Source organism: Anopheles marshallii, chromosome 3 (assembly GCF_943734725.1).
Source record: "Anopheles marshallii chromosome 3, idAnoMarsDA_429_01, whole genome shotgun sequence".
Taxonomy (NCBI): domain Eukaryota; kingdom Metazoa; phylum Arthropoda; class Insecta; order Diptera; family Culicidae; genus Anopheles; species Anopheles marshallii.
The window spans coordinates 30,921,632-30,945,943 of record NC_071327.1 but is presented as its reverse complement, the minus strand read 5'-3'; the positions used below and the strand labels follow the sequence as shown (position 1 = coordinate 30,945,943).

Here is a 24,312-nt window from a genome sequence, read left to right as displayed (position 1 = left end):
CCGTTGAGGGGATCGTCGGATTGGGGCAGTTACGCGGTAGAGTAGACCGATGATCAGGGACGATGCGTTCGTAATTGATCAATAAAATAAAACCAGCAACGGTGTGAGAGAAACTATCAATTATGGCCGCTCAATATGTACAAAAAGGAAGGATGCTTCCTACACCTGTGACAACAGCTCCTCGTTCGCTATCTCTCTATCCGATAAATTGCGACAGATCGGGGAATTGGAAGCCCTGGAAGGTGAACGGTTGCGACGCCGTCTGCTGCTGGACGATGCGGGACCGTGCCACACGCTGAGGAGGTGGCCGCAAGCTGATCGGAATGTTACGGCCCTGAGGAGAGGCGTTCTGTAGCACCAGTCCGCACTGCGCACTGCAAACATCGTCCCGGAGAATCACGTCACGAGGCCACTCGCGGGCAAGCTGGCCACAGTCGGTAATACGTAGCGAGGCACATTGAGGCTATTTGGTGCGAATGGAATAAAAGAAAACAACACGTTAGCAAGCAACGTTCTCGGTTTATGCCGCAGCAACTGTGCTTACCCCTTCGTTGGTACAGATGCAACTCGTACACGGCGATGGGAAGGCCGACTCTCCGACATTCACGTTCTTGCCTCCGATCTGGCAACCCTGGACGATGTTTTCTCTCCACGCGCTGAGATCAATTTGTGGCATGGAACTGCACGGAACTCGTGGATTGCTAAAAGAGAGCGATAGTTAGACAATGAAGATGCGGCCTTTTCTGTACCCTTTCGAGTCGTATACGTACAGGAAGTTGCTTGGCAGATCAAAGGCTGCTCGCTGCATATCACCGGTAATGTCTAGATTCTCGCAAATGATCCTTGCCAGTGTCGTCTTGCGGACCTCTGCCAACTGCTGCTCAGTAAACTTCGCCACTGGATCTTCGTTTTCGTACCTGTTGGAAAACACCAGTATCAGTAAGAGCACTTCTACACACAGTTTCTCCGTGCTCCACCAATACCTACCAGAATCGATCGCACTTGCGCAGCTGTCGGAACTGGATCGCAATAATGCAGGCAAACGTCGGTCCAACCAGTCCACCCTGTAGCGGACGCTCGGACATACCGCCCGGGAAGAGATCAATATCGTCCACGTGAGCGTAAATGCGACGCAACCTAGCGATCACCTCCGGCGGAATTTCTCGACCAAGATCTTCCCATGTTTGGGCCCGCTTCAGATTACACAACGCGCGGTAGTTGTTGTACGACGGTACACCGTGATCACGGCCCCGGTGAATGTTCAGCGCGATCAAATCGAAGCCCGAGAACGGAATGCGACGATCCTCGAACAGATGGTTCGTAACCTCGCCGGTGATGAACTGATCGAGCGTTTCCATCGGTGTCGCTACGAGCCCACGTGCAATCTCATCCACAAGCCCGGGCTGCAGGAAGTTGTCCGTGCGGAAGAATCCATCGCGCAGCAGCAGCGGCGGATCGATCGGTTGATGCTGCACGCTCAGCCGTGGAATGTGCGGGCGAAGCAACGAATGGCCAATGCGGAATGCGGCCGTGGCAAACTCCGTCACGATCGATGGATTGCAGGTTGGGTTGTACTCCTTGTAGTAGCCCTGCGACAGCAGCTTCAAGCCGTACAGATTGACCGCGTTCCAGCTGAGGATGCGCGGCAGGAACTCGTTGTAGGTGATGTGCTGGTTCTGGGCAATCACAATGCGCCGCGCCTGCTCGTACAGCTGATCGCCGTTCCAGTGTGGGTTGACACCGCGCAGCCCCTCGACGATGCGGTTATGTTCGCGCATGAACAGTGTGTGGATCGCGGTCAGACCTGGCTGTTCCGAGGCACGTCCATCGCCCGCAATGAAGCAGTATCCGCTCGGCGATTTACACTCGGGGTGTACCGGGCTCTGTGGCAACAGTTCCTTGCCCTGTATCGGGTGGATCGTTGAGTTAAGACGACCCGAGAAACCGCGCAGCTTCTTCGCAATGCACCCGTTCTCGCCGTAGATCTGTGACGCATCTAGGAAGGCCGTATTCTGGTTAATCTGTTCACGGGGTCCCAATGTCTGCTGACCGGGCAGCGAGCGCATTGAAGGGAAACACAACCGTTCGCCGCTGGTCACGTTCACCTCCGGGTAGTAGTGGTCTCGTGGCGGCACCGGGAATGGACTACACTCCGGATGCACGGTACGGGGTGAGTCACACGACCGGCAGCTGGGAATCGACTCGTGGAAGCCTTTGTGGATCGGTGTCATAGTGAGATCGTGATCAAGGAACTGTGCGTACTGCATCACCATCAGCGAATAGCGCGTGTGCAGATTGGAAATGTCCGGATGGATTAGTGAGGAGATGGACCGTGGATTCGGCAACGGTGTGCCGGTGACGGAGAGTGATCGTGGCTGGGAAATACCGTCATCATACACCGGAGGGAGCAATCGGGCAAATACGGTAAGTGATTGGCCTAGCTCTGGGTTGCGCAGATTGTTACAATGGGCGGTAAGTGTACGGAAGGGCGTTGTCGTGTCACAGGGTGCTTCCAGATTTTCACACTGCGGTTCCAGATTGATGGGCGAGATGGAACCAGTAATGAACTGATTGACGTCTACGCTTTGGAGTGCATTGCTGAAGTCGTCACTGGTGAATCCGCCCAGATTGTTGTCAAACACTTGGCGCTTCCGACGTCGCAGCCTGGTGAAGCACAAGAAGTTATGTTAATCGATCGTTTTGTCCAACAGAGTTCGTGCGAGTCTACTTACGTATGCAGCGAGTTAACGATCTCGTTCGTGGCCAGTTCGTAGAACAGTGAGGTGTTGGCGATGATCAGTGCATTTCGGTTAGCTTTGCTGAAGGATGCGGCCGTTCCGTCCGGAGACTTGGCATCGATGCCTCCCTCTGTGGATGATGGATGAGATGCAAATCAGGACAGTGTGATTAATGTCTCGGAAAGCAACACGCATGCAAGGTTACTTACGTCGTACCCACGCCTCGTATTCCTGTCGCTTGCGTTCGTTGAGCTTCGTTTTGGCTTTGTTGATGGCGCTCGAGATTAGATCCATGTTGAGTTCCTCGAACTCGGGCGGTGTTGGCTGTTCTTCCTGCATGTACTCCTCCACCTCGTCGTCCTGTTCCGAACGCCAGGCAGAAACGTCAAGTCCACCGAGCTGCTCGCAGCTAAGCCGCGCGTTCAGGTACGGATCCTCGCGGATGAAGGCCTTCGGTTGAGCCCGTTGTACGTCCTTTGTTTCGCACAATAGGCCGGAAAGCGTGACCCGGCGTATAGCCTGCAGCTGGGGCAGTGTCAGCGAGGACGGTGGAAGATCGTTCTCGTACCAGAACCGATCGCTGCTACGCATGTTCGCAAACTGGATGGCCATCAGGCAGGTTAGCGTGGGTCCGAACACTGTTCCCAAGGCCGAAGTCTCCATCAGTCCACCAACCAACAGATCGATATCTTCCGGATCTCTGCGAGTTTTAAAGAAACGAACATGATAAATGGTTAAGATCGTTGGGATGGTACTCTAAAACAGAAAACTTACTGGTACATGCTCTCCAACACCTCGCGCTTGCCCTGTCCCAGTCCAAAGTACTGCATGTCGTCGAAGCTGAGCTTAGTGCCGAATGGCTTTCCAAAGCGCTTTTCACACAGATTGATCGCCTTGTGGTAGGCCGGTACGCCGTGATCGCGTGCACGATGAATTGCCAGGGAAATCGGTGTCCACTCGTCGTTGAAGCTGGCATGGTCCGGGATGAACGTTTGCTGCATAGCCGGCGAAGAGAGCAGAATCTCAGCCGACATGGAGTCGTTATACATGTCCGGAGGTAGCATCGTGAGGAAGGCTGGAATAGCACCGACGGCCACCTCTGCAAAGATGCCGGCACGGTTCGCACTAGAGTAGCCACTGTAGTAGCCACCGGTCTCCAGCCGTAGATCGGGATTGTTCGTGATCTGGCTGCCCAACAGAATGGGCAAGAATTCGTTGAACGTGATGTGCTGAATCTGTGCCATCACAATGCGACGCGTTTCGTAGAACAGCGTAGTGTCGCTCCACTCCGGGTTAAGCTTTGCGAGCTGATCGGCAATGCGGTTGTGTTCCTTTAGCAGCACCGTATGCAGTGCACCGATGGCGCCCGGTTCGTTACAACGCAGACAGGCGCCGGTGTCTACCTTCCCGTTCAGGAACGTACGCAGCGCGTGAATTTCCTTCTCCGTCGTGCCGTACAGTCCCGAACCATCCAGGAAGCCGGATGCTGCATTCATCTGGTCGCGATAGTGGAACTCGCAGTTGGAAGGATCGTGCGACGGGATCGATCGCTTGTACTCGCGACATCCTTCACCCATCCGTACGTAACACTGCACCACGTCGTCCTGCGTTTCGTCCGTTTGCGTTTGATTGCGACAGCAACGGTAGCGCGAGTTCGGGGACAATATCTGCACAAGATCGTACGCTAGCAGCTGTCCCCAGGCCGGCAGCATGGCCGTGATGTGTGGATGGATGGCCTTCTCATCGACGGACCGTTGCAGCTGATTCACGATGAAGTCGGGCGTGGGCAGTGCATGCGATCCGATCGACGTACGTGGCTTAAGTCTGCCGTCCGCGTAGTCGGGTTGGAGCAGTCGTATGAAGGGATCACCACGGGCACCCCAGTATCGGTGATTGAAGTTGTTGCATTCGCCCGACGCCGAACGGAACTTGCTCGGTGGGCAGGGTTGAGGCTGCTGCACTTGGCAGCTGGCAGAACCGTTGGGTTTTTCCAGCAGTAAAGCGGCACGGGCCCGTTCCTTTAGATCGGCTCCCGCCGTGTGCTGTGCTACGACTAGTAGTAAAAGACCGCAAGCAGCTAGGTGCCATAGCCGGTACCTGGAAGATGTGAAAGGGGAAGAAAACAAACCAATTACGTTAAAAGGGCCCAAACGATTAGCGAAGGTCAATAACACTATCTGCGTTCATGGTCGTGTCGAGAAAATGTCGTTTTCATTTGTGGCAAATGTATTTAAGGGAGAGTTCTTGATCCGGTTTTGTTTTTCGAACGTTTCAAGAGCATTCCGAGGCTGAAAACGGTAACGCGTGATTGGAGATGATTTGAATATCTAATTAATTAGCAAGGAGTCATCTGGCAAGTGGTGGCGTGATACGGCAAGATGGACGACGTCGTCCAACCTCGAGAAAATAGGCGCCCTCGGCTAGAGGAGTTGAACATTTACGTGACGAAGGAATGCTGATTATCGTCACACCCCAGGTGGCGACCGGTGGCGCTTGAAGGTTTCATAGAATGATAATGCCACAATCCGGTTTTGGGTGGTGTCATCATTGTGCGATAGCTACATTCTTGGAATTCTGTCTGGCTTTTGCTGTCTTTGCCGGAGAGACCAGTTGAAGTGGTTTGCTGCTAAAAATATACGAACAGGATCGTGTCGTATTCGCGATTTAAACGAATTAGGAGCTATATTGTTTACGACCAGTGTGTAATGAAAGTGAAAAGTATGCAAGCTGACCAACTCGCAGAGGACCAAACTTCACGTGATCAGTCCCATGTGCTGATAGAATGCCATTTATTGCAGTTTCCAAAATATAACCGGCACTTAAACAATCAAAACTCGCAAGACTATTGATTTACTATAGGTAAATTTCCCCGGACGTATAGCTGTAGTAATTTATGTATCACAATCCGGACCATTTTTGGAAAGTGTCTGTGGACAACCTGTCTATGGTCAGAACCATAAACTTTCCGTGTAACTCTCCAAAAATGGGAAAAGAAAGCAAGGCAGTATGTCGCGTTTGTGCCTCTGTTGTTTGAGTTGTAAAATTAATGAGCATCTCATTTCGAGTGCCATGTTTTGTCCCCAAGACTTCTGGAGAGTTTTGGTAAATTTGTCGCAACATGGCCAACAGCTGTCAGAGCGGTTTTTTTTTGTTTGTATTAAAATTTATCGACATTCGAAAACCAGTTGTTCGCTAGAGGTACAGGAGGTATTTACAAACCACAAGAATCCATGTTTGTGTTTGAATTTGGTTAATGCTCGGAAGATGTAGGCATGGCGCGTAGTATCAACGTCCCCGTAGTATGTTGCTGGGCGTATGGGTACAGGACAAACAATAATCGTGTTGGAAATTGTGTGCGTAATTTATTGATCGTGCCAACAAACGGAATTGAGAAAGAAAGCTGTTCAGGAAGATGTTTGGAGTTGGCGTGTGTTGCAAACGCGCAGAAGCATTTGATTCGATCATTGATTTTGTCGAAGGTTATCTAACATCTTTCAAGCGAGCTTAAAAGCGTGCCAGAAAACGATCAACCGAACCACCGTCAATGTATCGCGAAGAATGGCTATGCAGCTACAGCAGCAGGAATTGATGGCATCTCATTAATGATGATATCTAATCAAGCGGAAAGGTCTTACCATACCGATGTCAATGGATCCGCTGTGTGCATCTTGGACCGCTCGTCCAAATGCAGCAAACCGTAGATTAATCCATCGAAGAGCAATCCTCACACGATCGTGTGGCAAGCGCAAGGCAAAATCCATTTGGCGAATGTGTTGCGCCAATATGCATCAGTGGACGACCTTTATAACTTAGACAAACGTTGGACACGGAAAAGAAGACACTTTACGGTTTGATTATCTGTCGCTCAACAGAAACGGTTGGAATGATACGAAAAGCTCCCATTCCCATTCCGTGTGCGCCATCTGTCTACGTGCAATGCCGAAGGATTAAATGTGCGGTGCGCGAGAGTCAACAAAATGGCGTTACGCAAACAGGCTTGTGCTTGTGCAAATTCCGTTGGTGGAATCGTCACATCGGGAATGTGGAAACGGAGGTTTTGTTTGAGCCGGATTTGTTCGGAAGATATTGAACGCTACAGTCACGTACGAAAGTGACGTGAAGGAGCTGTTGCGATGTTTGCTTTGTTGGTTTTTTTTGTACAAGTGCATTTTTTTCGTCTGTGACTGTTTGTTTACATGTGTCAAAGGGAGCTTCTGTTGCCGCTTTTGTAAAAATCATTCCACAAATCATTTAAGTAGGCGCATGAACAGATTGTAATGCGAAAAGTGGTTTAAGTGAAGTACTGTAAAGTGCCCTGTTTTCTCTCGTCGTGTCCTGCTGTATATTTTTGCGTAAGTACTGTAGTAAATGTACCAGTATAATTTAATAAGTAAACAAGTTATTGCAGATTTTTCTATACACCGTCTGCTTCCGATCACGCGCAATCGTACCGTTTTGGTTCGTGTCACTGTACCATCTTACGGCATGTATTCGTTGCCCGTCCAAGCACAGCAGCAGTTGGAAATTAGGTTATGTTTTGGTTTCACTTTCGTGCCTACGCCGGGTAAACCGGGTGAGTCCAAAACCCGCTCCCCCAGGGGTGGATCGATGGCACGATCAGCAGTCACCACCCCATAACACACCTCCGTGATATTGAGCATTAGAGCTTACTCGAGCGGAAAGACACTGCTTCTTGTGAGCTATTATTTATTTTGCGGCGAAAGGAGGAACACCTTCCCCACCCTATACAAGGTTGTTGGGATCTGGGAGTTGGGAATGGGCCGCGCATTATTCCTTTGGCAATGCAGGTTCGTCGCAAATTAACACACTTTTTTGTTGTTGTTGTTGCGTCGATTATCAGCCGGAACTTTTTTTCGGGGTGGTTCAGTTTAATTCTTCTACAATCCCCACCCGATTCGTTGTCGTTGAGTAACACGTTGAGCTGATGAGCGATATATGGCGTAATAATGGTGCACGAACCACTTTCTCCGGATTACTGATCAACTCAGGGTGTTTTCTTCCGATCGTTATTTTGCTGCGGTTTCGAGGATCTCTAGCTAGTCATCACGACTGTGATTAAGTTGCGAGGGCATGTGACCTTCACGCCGTGAGGTTGGAGATTACATCAATCAACAGGTACCGAAGGAAGCAACATACATTAATGGACTTTTTTTGGAATGATGGTGCGAAGCGAAATAAGAAACATGACTTCAGGAACTAGTTTTAATTTATTTTGTTTAACTACAAAACTCAACAAATAAAACTTTTAAAACATATTTCATGTCAATCCCACATCCGCGTACATAAATTTCTACCGTCTTTAAGACGCACACAAAAAGCACACAGGGCGCACACGCTAACTAAACAGGTTATCGTGGAATCGTTTGGCCTGACATGTCTGTGATTGATTTCGATTAAATCGGTGCACACATGCCTCGGTAAACGATTCCCTAAAAACGGAAACATAAATACAGCAAAACAAATGTATGTGTCCGGATCGTTTCTCCTAGTAAATGACTCGTCGATGGTCGAAGATGGCGGTGAGAGAATTGAGCATTAGGACAATAGAGAAAAAAAAGGCCAGCCTTTTAGAGGGAGGTACTGACACCGGTTCGACAACGGAACGGATGCTTCAAAACGTGCGCGTCATGTTAAATCGCGTCGCGTGATGTTAAATGCTTTCGGCCATTTGGTTCGTTTCCAATGAAGCAGTTGCAGCACGATCGGCACGATCACCACCGCCCCGCCATCAGGTGGGACAGTTGCGGAGATATTCCGAGTCGAAGTACACGACCGTTATGGTAATGTCGTCCCGGAACAGCCTCACGATGTCCTGCGGCAGTGATAGCATGTGCGACAGTTTCGAGTGCTCCACACCGTACTCGGTTCCACCGAGCGCGTTCCGGATGAGATGGGTCGCCGCATTACGGTCGAGCGGCTTCTTCTGCAGGCCCGCCTTTCGGGTGCTCAACATTTGGCTAATTTCCCCAAGCGTAATATCCTGCTTCGGGAGGGTGAGCGGCTGCAGGAACGCCTTACCGTACATATGCTCCCCGACAAGATGGACCGTCTGCATGGCGCTCATCGTATCCCACAGCCCATCACTTGCGATGATGAGAAACTTGTCCCGGGGCGTCAAGATGTGATGCGTTATTTCTGGACACGCGCTCAGGTACGGTGGCGTGAGGTAGTATGGTGCTATTACTTGCTCCCCAAACTGTGGCACGACCAGCTGTTCGAGCTGTTCGCGTGTCCACTTGTAGCGAAAATCACCCATCGCACGTAGCGGCGCTAATTGACCGAGTAAGCGTTCGCCACGAATCACCGTATCTCGCTCCGTGGCCGGATGTTCGCTGAGCAAGCGACGAACCTCGCCAACGTTGTCGGAGTTGTGTTCGTTGGTGAGCTTCTTCGCAATCCACTGACCGGTATCGGTGACAGTGCCGAGCACGGCCGAACAATCACCAACGGACGCAACATGTAGATGTGGCCCGTCGATGTGTGCTACGAGTGCAACCGCACCGCTCATTGCGACTGACATCGTCCGCAGGCTGGGCATTTCGATCGCCTCGCGCGAAAGGTCTTGATCCAACCGGATAAAAGCATTCTCCAGCGTTTGATGCATCTGAAACCCGGCCAGCGTAGTGTTTGTGAGTTCGTTCGCGAACTGGTTGAAGCTTTTCTCGTACAGCTCCTTGATTTCGCTCACAAACTCAAGCTGCAATGAATAACCCGGGTCGGTTAGTGTGTCGGTTAAATGTTGTTGTGCAACACGGCGCATGTTCTTGCCTTATCATTATGGCAGCTCAGGAAGGAAAAGCTCTGCGCACCGCCGAGCATATGCTGGCGCAGATCGTCCGGTGGCACGAGCGAGGCGGCAATGTATCGCATCAGCCGCTTGCTGATCACCTGCGAACAGGCCGGCCCACCATGACCATCGAATATCCCCACCAGCAAACCGGACGTGTGCACGCAGCTCGCTTCGCTGCGTGAATCTTCAATAGGCGAGTTGGAGGCGAGCTGATTCGAGTCGTAGCTTTTAACGGACCCGCCGAAAAATTCTTGCGTGTGTTCGTTCCCTCGCAGTATACAGTTTACCTACGGAACGGGTAAGGGTGAGTGAGAAAATATGGTAATTCGCATGACGAAGGAACCTGTTTCTTAGAAACCAGACCCCGTATCGGTACGTACATCGTATGGCGAGAGTTTCGGTGGTCCGGTCGGACGGTGGAGAGCACTGGCCCGGTGGTAGCTTCGGCTGAAGGCTGTCGCCAACGAACGCATCCGTATGGCGAGGATTTTTGGCGACCTGTTTGACATCTTGGTGCGCTTCCCGCTAGTATCGGAAGATTGGGATGCGAAATTTCACTGTTTTCTGGTTCACATTTGTACCGCGCACAAACGGCCACCGGTTGCTTATCACGGCAAAGCGAATCGAACCGACGTACGGTATAAAAATAGTTTATTGCAGCTTAATGGCCCCTAATTATGTTCCGGCCGTGCGTATGTTTTGCTTTGCCACATTCGTTCGCGATGAAACGGCACACGAAAATGAGAGAAAAAACGTAATCGGAACAGAATGTAAACAAACGTGCGTTTTGACATTTAATTTTCGCTTCGGGTTTTCGCTCGGAACGGATTTTCGCTTGAGGGTAGGATTGCCGGTAGAGGGCGTTAGTGACTGTAAATGATGTTTTTAAAATATTTTCAAAGATATATTTTTGTTGGGGGAAATAAAGTAGTTTTTATGTACGCTTTGAAGAATATTTTGCTTAATGGTCGTTGTATAACGGAATGTCTTAATCTGAATAACGAAATAATCTGTTCGGTCAATGGGAGACACGGTCCTGTTAAGAGTGAAACCAGGTCTGGCGTGTATCAGATGAGATGAGAAAATTCTGACAAAAATTAATAAGTTTGTCTACAAATGCCTCCAAGAAATGCATTCTTTTCCATCAAACTGAAACTGTATCCTTTATTGGGATGGAAAAAATCAAATATTTAAACATTTAAACAACACATTTAAACATATTTAAACAACCTTTTCAATTCCCTCCCGGAACTCAGACTGATACTCCAGGACCCGGATGTTGTGTAGCCTACCTGGCGGGGTATTATCAAGTACCGACCAGTTATATCTGGTCCGTTAAAAAGATCTTAAAAATCGACCCCGGATATTAATTTGGATTATACCGCACCAAACAACCGCGGGGTGAATATAACTCAACACGTTGTTCGAGGCGATCCTTGCTCACGACGAAATTCGCTTGTCACGGTATCGCGCTATGTAATGCTGTGTGCAGATCTTATGTACCGGAATAAAGTGCAGATACTAGGGCACAAAAAACCGAACATTGGATCTACCTCGGGGGCTGAACTATGAATGAAAATCACGGTTTTGCGCCATCAGCGTGAAGGCTCTGTACAAACATTGATGAATCGTTTAGCTTTGCTGAGCTAATAAGCCACTCATTATTGGGGATCTTTACAGCAAGATGATGGTAGAATCCGTAGCTTGATTGGCGTGATAATTGAATTACGGTTGAAAAGGAGAGTACACGACGGTTGCCGGAACGTTAGGAAACAACGGAACCTCTGGCAATGCTGTGTAGAATATCAGTTGTTCGTTGTCGTAATCGTACTCTCGGGGGTATTTCCATGATGCTATGAGCGATGAGAATGACACGAAGAATCAGTGCAAACACAACCCTCTTCGATGACCTTCGGGGATCTTCATTTGAGAGATGATGTGATCGGTGTTGGTGATCGTGATTGATGACACCGGTTTCAACAGTTCCCTTTTTTGGGCGATTTGGTGTAGCTTGTGCAAATAAGTAACTTGCTTGTCTCCAGATCAGCACTGTTGACCGTTTGCGGGACAATGCTGACCTTTATCATTCGTGGTGCGTTAGATAAATGGATTCGCAACCGTGCAGAAGCAGATAAACGGCACGTAGCGCTATGACCCGCGGTAAGATATGCGGTAATAAATCCTTCTCCCAATGCGCCCCGGGGGACCGATTAAGTGCAGGCAAGAATGTGGCCGGTGGCACCCAATAATATCGGATCGGTAAAAAGTGAAAGTAAATTGGTACGACCGTGCCAGGTGCGCGAAGGGGATGGGAATTGGGAATGGTGCAATACACTCGCCGTCTAGTTCGATCCGAGTGCGAATAAGAATATAAATCAAATCCATCGGTGACGTTGAGCGATCGGCTCTTGTCTAGGAGCCGTCCCCCGGTAGTAGGACGGTAACGTAGAAGGACTACAATTATCTAACGCCATAGTTGTGCCGTGTCGTGTCACGCTCCATTCGTGCCAGGGTGACTTGAATAGAGTCATCTTCTGACGCCAAAGGGACACTGATGAGGAGTCAAGTCGCGCATCGTTTGTGTGTTTCGTGCTGAGAATTGCAGTCCGCAGCAACTGCCAATTTATGACTGTAACAGGCATCGTAAATCGTCCGGCAGGCGCGTCACCGTAGTCGTGCCCACGAGATATCTGCCACCATCGTATTACAGCAGACCCTGACCGGCTTCTGTACTTTCGCCGCTAGGGATAGCGTTGCTGTTTGTGTGGATGTTGGCGAGTATGTCGCGGAATGCTAATTTGAATTCTTACTGATTTTTAGTTACATCCACCATCCCTCGCCCGAGCCGAGGTTCATCATCGAACGTGACTACTGACAAGCGTGAACTGATAGGTGGGAAACTCGCCACCAGAGGGCTATGGAATGCATGTATGGCCATCCCTGTGTTTGATTAAATCATCATCAATCTGGTTGCTTAATTATGAATGGGTTTTTGGATAAGGTGTTGATTGTGCGGTTCTTCCACACTGTGTGCTACATTGTGTGGATGCGGTCTTGCAATGATTTACGGATAAGCTTCGATGCAGGAGGCAAATAATAAAACAAAAGACTTCTCGTTAAGGAATGCATTATTCAGGCGACGAACCCTTCGAACGCAGTTGATACTATCTGTGAGCTATGTGAGTATCTATTTGCAAGAGGATAAAACAAAACAGATGATCTCACTATCGCAATTATGCCGTAGTTGATCTTGGTACACAGTTTGACAGCTGCTCCGGGGTATGAGAGTTTCACAGAGCCGATGTCTCGATGATCATGCAAATCTGCCAAATCACAAACAATGTACCAACCCCAGCGCCGATGGTACTAAGAGCTCAAGATGTAATGTTTGCCCTTACCTGCTGTTTATTTGCGCACCACTTCACATCGACAAGCCACTGGCCTGTAAGTGGAAGCGACAAGTGATTTTCGTGATAAATGCCGTACTCACGCTATGTCGCGTTTGGTTCTCGTTAGCGTTCTACGATGCCAAAAGTTCATTGTCACATTCCAGGAACTTGGAGAGGCAAAACACGTTCCGAATGGGGGATTCCCTGTATGGATGCGATCATCAGCATCATTAGTTGGTGAATTTAATTGATTTGGAATTTTATACATCGATGCATTACTAACTGCGAATCGTCGTGTCATCAAATCTTGCGACCTTTGCATGGTACTTGAAACAATTTTTTTTTGTTCATCTGTCAAAATCGCTAACCTCCAGTTGTTATTCTTTGTGGGAAAAAGTTGTATACTAATTAAAATTGTACTAACGCAGTCAGTATGGCCTTATTAATTTTCTTGCAACCCCTGTGTCCCCATTGGTGATCAGTAGATCGATTCCAATCGTTGGATCGCTAATAAATAAAAGTGATTCCCTTGAACGATGAGCTTCGCGTTGCTTGAAGTGTAGCTCTTTTGACCTACTAAAACCATCAAATCCAATTCACCATTTGTCGATTAATGTATCAATTCAAAAGCTTTATGCCCCACACACGCGCTAGTTGACCTTAGCAGAAGGTTTAAAAGGGTTGTGTTGGTTGTTCTGTAAGATTATTGCTCGAGAGCTCGAGATGGAAAGAAATCCCATTAAAACCCGACACAAAAGCCAATCTTTGAGACTGAAGGAATCGAAGGGTTCGAGTTCGTTAGTGCGATCGTTCGAGTGCTGCCCGGGGTACCGGTAGTGAAGGGTTTTGGGCTCCTTTTACCTGCACGAACGTGTGCCAGAAGATTTAAAGTGTGCTTGTGTTACTTCTCGCGTTTGTTGGATCGATCGGAGCTTTTCCATTGGTAAGCACTGCATGTGGCAAGTCTGTTAGTTTATGTGTAGGCAAAACCACCAAACGAGCCCATTTGAAATCACTTCACAGCTGATGAATTCTCATCTAAAGCAACGACCGTACCGGCAACGAAGGGTTCGTCGCCGCCACCTTAATGCAGTCGCGCATCGTTTATCGAAAGCGAAATCATCGTCCCTTTTTCGGCACGCATACACACTGCGTTTCTGGTGCAGTGGGTCGGATGCAATAATGACACTTCGTTTACATTTTCGCTGCCCCTTATGCTCACCCGCTAACCGCAGTAGGACAGGTAGCAATTGACACATTAGTTGGTAAGCTCGGCACGTAATTATTGTGCACAAGCGTGTTGGTTGGTGGCGTAAGCGTGTGTTCCGTAGACGCAAATACGCATCAACGGTGGGTGCATTTGGTCTTGCCATAAACAGTGGCAGCCACAATTTACGAACAATGCATTTTCGTCTCGACGGACGGTTGGATGACCGACGGCCGGAAGGGGTTGTTTTTGAGGTTGCAAAATTTAATGTTTCCTAATAAGGCCTTATTAAGGATTGTTGTAAAACATAAGCTTTAGGGTAATAAATTATTGCGCTTTGTCTGAACTTTATGTACCAACAGTTCATAGCACACACTCAGTGCGCAGGTTGACCTGCACGAAGGTTCACTCAGGTCAACCCCGGTGGGGCCATTGACACCTTTTATCTTATCAGGTCTGATTTAAAAACGAAGATAACCGCAACTGTTTGTAAATATTGTATCATTGTTAAACATATCGATCTCGAGTTTCCTACCGTATTTAATCGCTTTCCACGCAATTAACTAGCTCGTGGAGATCGCACCGGCTTCGTTACAAAACCCTCGCTCACACACGCACCATCCACGGTAAGATGATTCCAAAGGCGAGACCGAGTTTAATGCTGTCCGAGCAACAAAGTACCACCACCGGCTCATCGCTCAACCATAAATGTCTGTGTTTGGGTTTTGAAACGCTCACCAGTCGAGGCAGCAACTGTGGACGGTTTTTCGGGTGCGGTGGAAAACTTGCCATTACGAAGCTGACTCAGTTCAATGGCTTACCTTTGGGGCAAAGCGTGTTTGGACGCTTCGTGCCATCAGGAAGTGTAATGGTGCGGCGAATGCGAAATGGTATGAATATTTTAAATCATGCTACTAAGCCAACACACGTTCAATTTTTTTCCCAGCCCATGGTAGAGGGTAAAAAAATCGGTAACTTCCGCATTTAACGGTGTGTTGGGGTTGAAGTTTTTACAACACCCGTTTACATGCAGCGAGGAGCCATTATTATTGGGCTCGAGACCGCAAACATTTCCCAGGCTCTCCAATCAGGGCAACCACCGGCGGTAGCTCGATATGATAGCGGGGCGATGCGATAGTGTGGCTCACCGGCATGTTTAAAAGCCGCGTGGGAACCGCGTTGCATTCAATGGGACGTGCAGTTCGAAGATTCCGCAAGATTTCGACTTGCCTTGGGAAGCGAGTTTCCGAACCCTTTTCCGATCCGGTTCGATCTCCAAACACCGGAATTGCGGTCACCACAAGGGAGTTTCATTTTCGGTGGGAAATCAATGGGTTTGGAAATCAATTGGTGAGCTTTAGTGGCGGTTGGTGAAGATAAAAAGGGAAAGTGTATGCAACAAAAAGAACCATTTTGGGAATGGAAAACGCGATGGAAATGCAATAAAAATCGCGTTAATTTTCTATTAGTTTCATAATCAGCAAATGTTGTGCCTATTGCATAAATTTAGGCGCTAAGCGTTAACTAATCTCTGTGTCGATAATTTCATCATAGCTACCAAATAGCTTCCAGAAGTTCTCGTCTACCACCACAAGCCAATCCCACCAACAAGTGGCTGGTCCGAATCACCCACACCAACACCGGCATGGCGATAGGTGTCAGGGCCAAACCATCCGGCCAGTTTACCAGTTGCAAAAGCGGCAAATGGTGAAATCCGTCCGGCGGCGCAGAGTTGGACAAAATGCGCGCGCAAAAAAAAAAATCATAATCGAGTCGTCTTTCGGTAGCCATCGATGCTATTACCGGAATGGTAGAGGAATTTCGATTCGCGTACCTATTTCGAAATCGGCCTTCGGTGAACATTTTGGCAACTTGGGCCCCAATATGAACGCCGGTAGGAGTGCATACAAACAAATTTTCTGTTGCAAAGCTAGGCTTTAAATTATCATAGTACATAGCAATTAACTTACCTAGACTGGTGGTTTTGCATTGCGAAAGTTCTTTGAACCGGATGCAACTTATAAAAACCGTCTAAAAATACCTTCATTGGAGGGTTCGTCGCCTGTGTCTGAAGCATGCAGAGAGAAGGTCAACAGAATCACCCTTTCTGGAGCTGAAGCCCCTTGTGCTTTGGTGGAGAAAGTTTTGCACAACGAGCAGCAACCCCCAATGCAGACGTACCAGAAAGAGATCTCTACACCCGCAAGAGTAAAAGCTCGATCGATAAAGAAGAAAAGCAAACGAAGCTAAAGCATCTGCATCAGAAGTAGAGCGTTCGCTGGAACGTTCGCGCAAGAGGCGAGTCCGTGGAACTTTCATTTTCAATAAAACCCTTCGCAAACGTGTGTAGGTCGTCACGTCAGTTCCTGGTAGTAATGGGACATTCTTCTCTTTCTCGGTTCGTTTTCTCTCGGTGGGTGCAGTTTTCTCTTCTAGTCGGTGCTGTGTTTGCGAGATGCAAAACAACGCGGGTTTGCTAGGGGTGAGTTTTATTGCCATTACCGGCTTAAAACAAGAAACTTCTTCGTGCGGGAGCCGGAAATGCAACGGAAAACATTATCTACCCCTTTACGGACAGTTTTTACCACACATATATTGTTTCAGTTGTTCGAAAGTGGTTGCTTTCGCGCTTAAAATATCACTCATAATTGAAAGCCAAAAAAAGGTCGGCGATACACACAAACAACTGTCGTGGTCTTGGGTTGGTTGCCCTTTTTGCGTCTGTTGTAGACTTAGCTGCTGTTGTACGCTACATGACACCGATACTGACCTGAAAGTATGGAGAGAAAAGAAAGGAAACACATTTCATTAAAATGATGCATTTTTGTGTGTGTGTGTGTGGCTTGTGTTGTGGTGGCTTATGCAAGGCTTATGTCTTTGTGGTAGTGATTTTTTTTCGTTGCCATCGACTTATCTCCTATGCGCCCTCCTACTACTCATGCTAAGCTAATAAACCTCGGCCCCTCTGGCCATGGAAAATGTCATGAACATTAGGAGAAAATTATAAGTTTGAGAGCAATAAAATATCGAAATTGATGTTGAACGCTTGAGCGTTTCATTGTGGTGCTAGAAATTGTATTGCATATTAAGTATGTTTAACACTCAAACACTAGTCGCCCCGCTCAAAACCCTTACCATTGTGTGGTTGCTTAAGCAGTCGTATTCAAATGAAACTACGAAACGCATCACTTTCCGATGGCCGGGTGCGGAAAACGAAAGCATATGCTTCCCAGCATCTCCCCATCCCACCACGAAAACCACCCGGGACGGACGCACACTTTCACGCGCATTGCCGCATTCACTTTCGATCTGCTTACTTCATCTGCAAAACCAAGCGCGCACACGCACCGTCCGACCGGTAACCGATCGAGTAATGTGATGGGTTTCTTACGATCGTCTGTTTGGGTCTGTGTCTGTGTGCATCACGAAAGGAAATGAAGCTCTTTCTCCGTTTTAAAACCCATCGCCCCGTTGTGGGTAGCTTCGTGCGAGTTCACTTCTTGCTCTCCTCCGTGCGACATAACGTTCACGAATCGGAAGGGGGCCAGTTCGGGTGGAAAAAAAAGAAAAAGATTTTATAACACCCTCCCGCTTCCCTTCTCTTCCGCGGGAAAAACAACTTCTTCCGATCAGATCGAGTAACGCCGGATACGAGGCGAGATGTCGTGAAGGTTTTGTTTTTGTAACTGCTTGCTTGGCAATTTTTTTAGTACAACGGTTAGATGGTGTGCGTTAAATAATATCGTGATAACACCGGATTGTTTGGAGGCAGAAAACAAGCGGCAAGAGTGTAAATGTTATGCCATTTTCTAAATAACAACCCTTTGTTTCGAGTCTCTCAAACAAATAAATGATATACAAAATCAAAAGACATCAACGATCGGGCAAGCGCGAAACCTTCCGATCCTCTTGTTGCACTATTTTATGTTAGCGATTGCTTACTAATTACATTAAATTATCCACACCATTCCACGGTTTCGGAATCGGTGTGAAGGTGAGAACTGAAATTAAACTGTCTCATTACTGGCTGGCCAATCGGTTACGTTGGTGCATGTGATGTGATGTGAAGTCTTTAGCATCATTTAGAACAACCAAATCCACCGACGGGTATGGCGGTTAGTGGCTTTGCATCAAGCCAAGCAAAAGAATGCAATGCAAAACTGTTTTTCGATGCGCGCGCGGAGACATTTTCTGTGCTCATCTTCGCCCGGACTGCGAACCGGTTCTCCTTGAGCGGTTTCGACCGGTATGCATCCGCCTGCCACCGTCTGGGCAGGTTTGTGTTGCTGCGTGTCTGTGTTTTTGTCGATGGCAAAATAGTGGGTGTCGAATCGTGCAAAAGGAGCAACAACCTTGCAGGTAAAGTGTGGAAAAGACATATATATGTGTATCCGTACAATAACGTATCGCTGCAAATTTGCGTTAATTTGTATAAATATATTTTCCTGCGCGCTAGCAGCTGGGTTGTGTTTATTTGCTGGCAAGTGCCAGGTGTTTAATGTCACCATTTGTCATGTTTTCAAGTTCATAGCAGATAACCCTAGCCGAGGTTTGGGGTACCTGGTACCGCAGTGATGCGCCGAAACGCTAAGGTCGCGTCAGTGTTCCTCCACCGAAGCAATCAATCATGCACAGTGCGGTGACGCGCGAAGATCACCAACACGATGTCTGTGCGTCGGTTGCAACACTCCCGCCACTCCGGCCCACCGTTGCCGTTCCTCTCGCTTTGTATGTTAATTAAAGCTGGAACGAGGAAATGCAGCCGGGCCAGCGTGATGGCGAACGAGTTTGACAGTTTGGCGGCGGTCGGTTCGGGCGCATTTGACAGCTCATTGGCGACCTCCCACCGTGCCTGGAAGGGCGAGAGTACGAAGATCGCTATCCGTTATGGGGGCGCACGAGTAGAAAGTGAAATATGGCGACGGTATCGAAGTGTGGAACAAAAGCGTATTTGCGCGAGGAAGTGATAGAAAAACGAAGAGGTCGTCGCAGATGACGGCGATGATGTCAGCCATACAGCGGACGAGGGGGAACGCTAGGCGACGTAAACGCACGGCCCACACCGCAACACTTGGTCTACGGCATCAAACGTTACGGTCCGGAAGGTGACAAAACCGGAGCCGGTTTTCTGCACGTGCGTATTACAAAACCGCAACGCAAGGTTCGTTCGTGGCGGATAGCACGTAAGACTCGTTTTTGGGATGCTGCCCTACAGGGTGCCTCGGCGATGAAGTCTTCCTCGGTGCGGTTATACCAAAAATAATCGCTCTCTCTCCCTCCCAATTTCAATTTTTATCTCCACACCACCAAAACACGGGGACGGGTGAAGATTTATGGGCTGTTGCGCGGGTTACCTGTGGGATCCCGGTTACGATCCCGGATCTTCGCGCGATTGGCGTGTCGCGGTCTCGCACTACACTTCTCACCTTACACACGCTTCGTCGTGTGGTGGTGTGGTATTATGGATTACTCAGTTGTAGGAAAAAAACACCAAACGGGGCACGTGTGTGTGTGTGTGTGTGTATTTGTCGAGAATTCCGGAAAATCTTCCCCGTTTGAGTCAGAATCCGGGATTGCCGCGACGCATTCATTTGCGATAAGCGCATCTTCCAAGTGTGCATCGCAGCACCGATTGCAAAAGCAAAACACATCAAACGATTGATCCCGAGGGTTTGGGAAAGGGTAACAATAACGAGCGCACGGAGGAAAAAGGTTAATGATGTTAATTGGACAACATTGGGGGCATGAGAAGGTAGCGTCGGCAGAGCGTGGGGAAACGGATGGGTTCTAATGCGATGCTCGTTTGCTAAGTGTTTCCGTGGGAGCGTCCATTGCAACAGCTGCTCGGCTGACTGACGTACGGCACAGCACAGCTGCGCGATCAGGCCACGATCGGTAAGCCTGCCCGGCATGTCACGGAGTGTCACACTTCGAAGATACAAGCACCTCTTCTAGATGATCTGCTTGGTGGTAGGAACACACAAACAAACAAACAAACATTATTAAAGATTCTATGTTTCGCCTCACGGGGTTTGGCAGGTTCTTTTTTTTCGTGTCAAACCGGTCACGATCGCCTTCGCACAGATCACCGTGTTGCGATGAGGAATGTCCAACACAGACAGTTATACCGAATTCATTCACCTTCGCGGTGGATTATGTTAATATGCGCAGGATAGTCGAGGTTGTTTGTTAGGGTACTGTTTTTTTTTGTTTGTTAGATTCTTTTACATACAAAGTAGACACGATCGTTACGGTGGATTACTCGCAATCGTATCGTATAGCTCCAGGCACATTGAGTGACACATCGTACTTTCACTAGCAACGTATTGTCATATTTTTATTCTAGTTAAAAAATTAACAAAACCTCAATTTAATGAGACAAACGATCTTATCAAGCTTCCGGAGAAGTTTATTTTTTGTATTGAATTTTTTTTTTTGCAAGAAAGCAATCAAACTTCTTAGCAAAATCAACACAAAGAACTAAAATCTCTCATGTGTGGAACAAAAGACTCATGCACGTTTGCGAAGCGACGAACCCCACAAATCAGTGATAATCTTGCTCTTCCGCGTTCTCGTTCAAATTGTTCATGAAAATTCATCCGAATTTATGTGACGAATCCGATGAGCGTTAAATGGAATTGTATTTTTATAAAAGTATGTATAAAAACACAAGATTATCTCTTAATGGTTCGTAGAATGATGTTGTTGAATCGGAATGTCCTGTGCTGTACGGTGCAATAATTATCGAGTGATTCACACGATCGTGTGCGCTGTGTATGGAAGTTGCAAGTCGTTGTCTGCAAGCTTCGTCACGTCTGATCTCCGAACACGCCGTAAGTGGTGTCGTCGAGGGTCTCTCGATACTTGGCCAGCTCGCCATTGCCCTTCAAATTGGTTTGCAAATAGCACGAATGTCGTCCAATGCCAACCGGGAAAGCAGCACGAATCCGGGTGGCCTAAATTCGACTTCGTTGGGTTACCAGCAGATAGGGAGGGTGGAACTGATTATTTTGACGTTTGCAGCGCCGAGGTACTTATACCTTGATGCTTGTCAAGTTTATGGTGTTACTGAGTTTCAAAAACGGTAGCACGCCCGTACACGTTACACATGTTCGATACGAGCGACGCTGGGCAGGTAAGTTATGCTCACGCTGTGTACGTTATGTTTGCATTACAGAAAAGCAATAAAATCGTAACAAGTAAACGCCACCACTCCAACCCGTTAGGTGCATAATAATTGGTTTCGGATTTTAGCCGGCTTCGTACGCGTGGCGTAACAGGGAAGGTCTTTATCTTCGGCCGTTACTGGTGGTGGTGTGCGGTGGTTATTGCTGGCGGGGGTAGTAACGAATGTCTCCGGGAAAGCTTATGTTTTATTAATGAGCCACGGCAACCACGACCGAAGCGAAAGGATCCCGAGCGTCGTAAGCACACGGAGGACTCCGCCAAACTTTTGGAATTGTTACGTGGCGAATGCAGCACTACGTCACCGTCTGGATGGTTGCAAATTGTGTTGCCGTTGCGAATTGGATTCTGATTCGGGGCTTATTTATTACCTTTGCCAAATTGTTTTTCTCCTTGGTTATCGTGTTTTGTGCCAGTATCGGTCAAGCTCCAGCAGCAGGTGCAGGAAGCGTACAATAATTTGTTGCCCGTCCGATCACGGAGCACGGCGCAGCGGCAACAACAACAACAGGTCTTTCGGGCCATTTCGGACCGGTCCTGTAGGTAGGCGAGTTATTTCGGTGGGTATCTTCCTGCCGAGAATTGGATAATAAGCCCCGGGCATCAGAGTTCAATTCAGGGTTCAGGAAGACAACAAAAAAGCTGTCTATAGGAAGCGCAATCCTGCCCGGCACAGTTAGCGACAACTGCTGCCTACAGGTTTGCGAACACTTCCAGCCGAATCTCGTCCCATTCGGCAGGCACTGTTGGCAACAGCCGTCAAATTGTCGCTGTTGCGTGCAGACACAGTTCCGTGTTTGGGGCATAAAATTGTTCTGAAAAGCTTTTCTTCGCGCTGATGCGTTGGCAAAAATGTCAAAACAATCCGTTAATTGACACGGAAACCACCAAACCGAACCCAGGCCGCACTCGATCGATGCCATAAAGATGATGTCAATTAAGTGAAGTTGGTTCGCGATCGCGAATTTGCCGGCTGCCGACAAAAGCGGGCTGTGTTTCATTTCAAGCTTTTCCTTTTGTTTGCGTTTGATTTTATGTCGGTTTGGATTGTTTTGATGAATCTATGAATAGCGAAATTGTCCGAAAGTTATTGGGGAATTGTAAATTGACATGAATTGTTGTTCACTGATTGTAGCAAAAAAAGCGAATTAAATTTTGTTTATTTATCGACGCAGAAAGCATTTTAGATTTCACAATGGGTTTGAATGTTTCCAGACGATTGTGGTTTTATTTTCTTTTGCAGCATAAATAAACAATCGTAAGCTACGAGTTTTGGAGTCATATTTTACACTAGTGGGTGTTCGGAATAAATCTAATAATTTCACCAAAGGAAAGACTTTTTCAACCAACACCAAAATGCGCCAAATCCGTGCTTGGTTCGACACTGCAAAGCATCACGCATCAAGAGACAGGGAGAAACTTCGAGGCGGAAAACTCCAAAAGATACCTCACCGAAATTGCCTTTTCGGACCTTACGCAACATAGTGTGAACCAGTGAAGAAGAGGGCACTGGACACACAGATGGCGGGACTGGGCCCACCGGTGCGGGTGGAAAGGTGTGCAAACATCAGCCGTGCAACTTGTCGATGCTGAAAAGCTATCTATCACGAAAAAAGAGGCAAAGTGGCACAGCATAGTCCCCCAGCGTGTGATGAACCGGCAAAGCACTGTGGGGCGATGTGAAAAAAGCAGTCGTAAGATTATGCAGAAAGGCTGAGAAAGGCGTTGTACCGAACCAAAAAGGCAACAAAAAAACCAACCGGGGAACAATGATTTAAACCCGTAAACTGCAAGCCAGAAGGAAGTGCGTTCCTTTGGCCTTCGTAAAGTTTGGCTGGAATTTGGCATTGCGTAGGCTGCGGTAGAGTGGAATCACCAAATGGTAATGTTGGACAAAACAATGTTTTCTTCACTTTCGGTGGTGGCAGTATTTGAGCCGGGTGCGTTGTGTATATATTGTGAAAAATTGGAGAAGTGCATAAATCACGTCACCTCCAAACACCTCCAGCGCTGTGAGAACAATAGCGGGTCACGAGAACTTGCGACTGCCGGAAGGCAAATGTGGTAGTGGCAATGTTGTTTTTGGTCTACAATTTGGGCTAATTGCAATGCGGGATCGAATTAATCTGGTTGAATCATACAATTTCATGCCATTACATTACAATTTTGAGCAAGCAAAACTAATTTGCTGCAATAATTCTGACTACGATGGGAAAGAGTTTTAATTTCGATATTATTGCTAGAAATATCTAGGTCAGTATATTTTTGAGAGTTTCATCGGTTGAAATAATTAAAGGTATGCTATGTTGGTTTAGATAACTACATTGAAGTACGCAAGAAAATAGGAAAAAATTTAGCAGAAATAGTTAAAAACGGCTTAATGTTTTTATTTTGTACATTGCATAAATTAAGGCGTTAACGATACGAAATATTGATGCAAATACGGTAATAAAAGCTTAAGACTGTTATGCTGGTGGTAATTAAAAATTCAAATTCAGTGGAAAATACCCTCATCTTTTCGTACAATAAAGCCGCACACCGCACAGGCACGAGATTGAATTGAAAATGAAAACTAATTTTCCGAAACAAAAAAAAACACAAAACCTACCTTGCTGAACGGACCGTCGTTGTGGTGATTAGATTCATCCTCGTTTCGTTCACCGATGGGTGTGTGTGTGTGTGCTGTCAAGGCGCACGAGTTACAGAAAACTGGACATAAGGTGCACTACGGTTAAACGATCAGTAACTTGAAACGTATTGCTGGTTTCGTTCGAGTGTTATGGTTTGTAGCGTAACCTTACAGCGTATCACTTGCAATCACTTATCACACTCTGTATATCAAACACTAAAACTGCTCTAAGAATAAAATGGGAAATAAAAGGGCAAAATATATTAAATGCACACCACATTCACTTTCACGCTGCTGGAAGCTCGTGTCTGAAGTAGAAACCTTTATGCTGTACTGGTAACGGAACACATTTC

General features: G+C 47.6%; 2 protein-coding genes across 2 annotated transcripts; both read right to left on the bottom strand.

The window, feature by feature from the left end:
• Nucleotides 1-196: 196 nt before the first annotated feature.
• Nucleotides 197-23,976, bottom strand: LOC128715647 (uncharacterized). The gene is made up of 8 exons (XM_053810558.1): nucleotides 23,939-23,976; nucleotides 3,513-4,835; nucleotides 2,948-3,438; nucleotides 2,733-2,868; nucleotides 988-2,664; nucleotides 771-917; nucleotides 545-701; nucleotides 197-463 (listed from the first exon to the last, which is right to left on the bottom strand). Exons 1-8 carry the CDS (start codon nucleotides 23,974-23,976, stop codon nucleotides 197-199), a joined length of 4,236 nt encoding a protein of 1,411 aa, XP_053666533.1.
• LOC128715648 (pyruvate dehydrogenase [acetyl-transferring]-phosphatase 1, mitochondrial) lies at nucleotides 8,488-10,058 on the bottom strand. The gene is made up of 3 exons (XM_053810559.1): nucleotides 9,930-10,058; nucleotides 9,528-9,836; nucleotides 8,488-9,456 (listed from the first exon to the last, which is right to left on the bottom strand). The coding sequence occupies exons 1-3, from the start codon at nucleotides 10,056-10,058 to the stop codon at nucleotides 8,488-8,490; spliced, it is 1,407 nt and encodes a 468-aa protein (XP_053666534.1).
• Nucleotides 23,977-24,312: the final 336 nt, after the last annotated feature.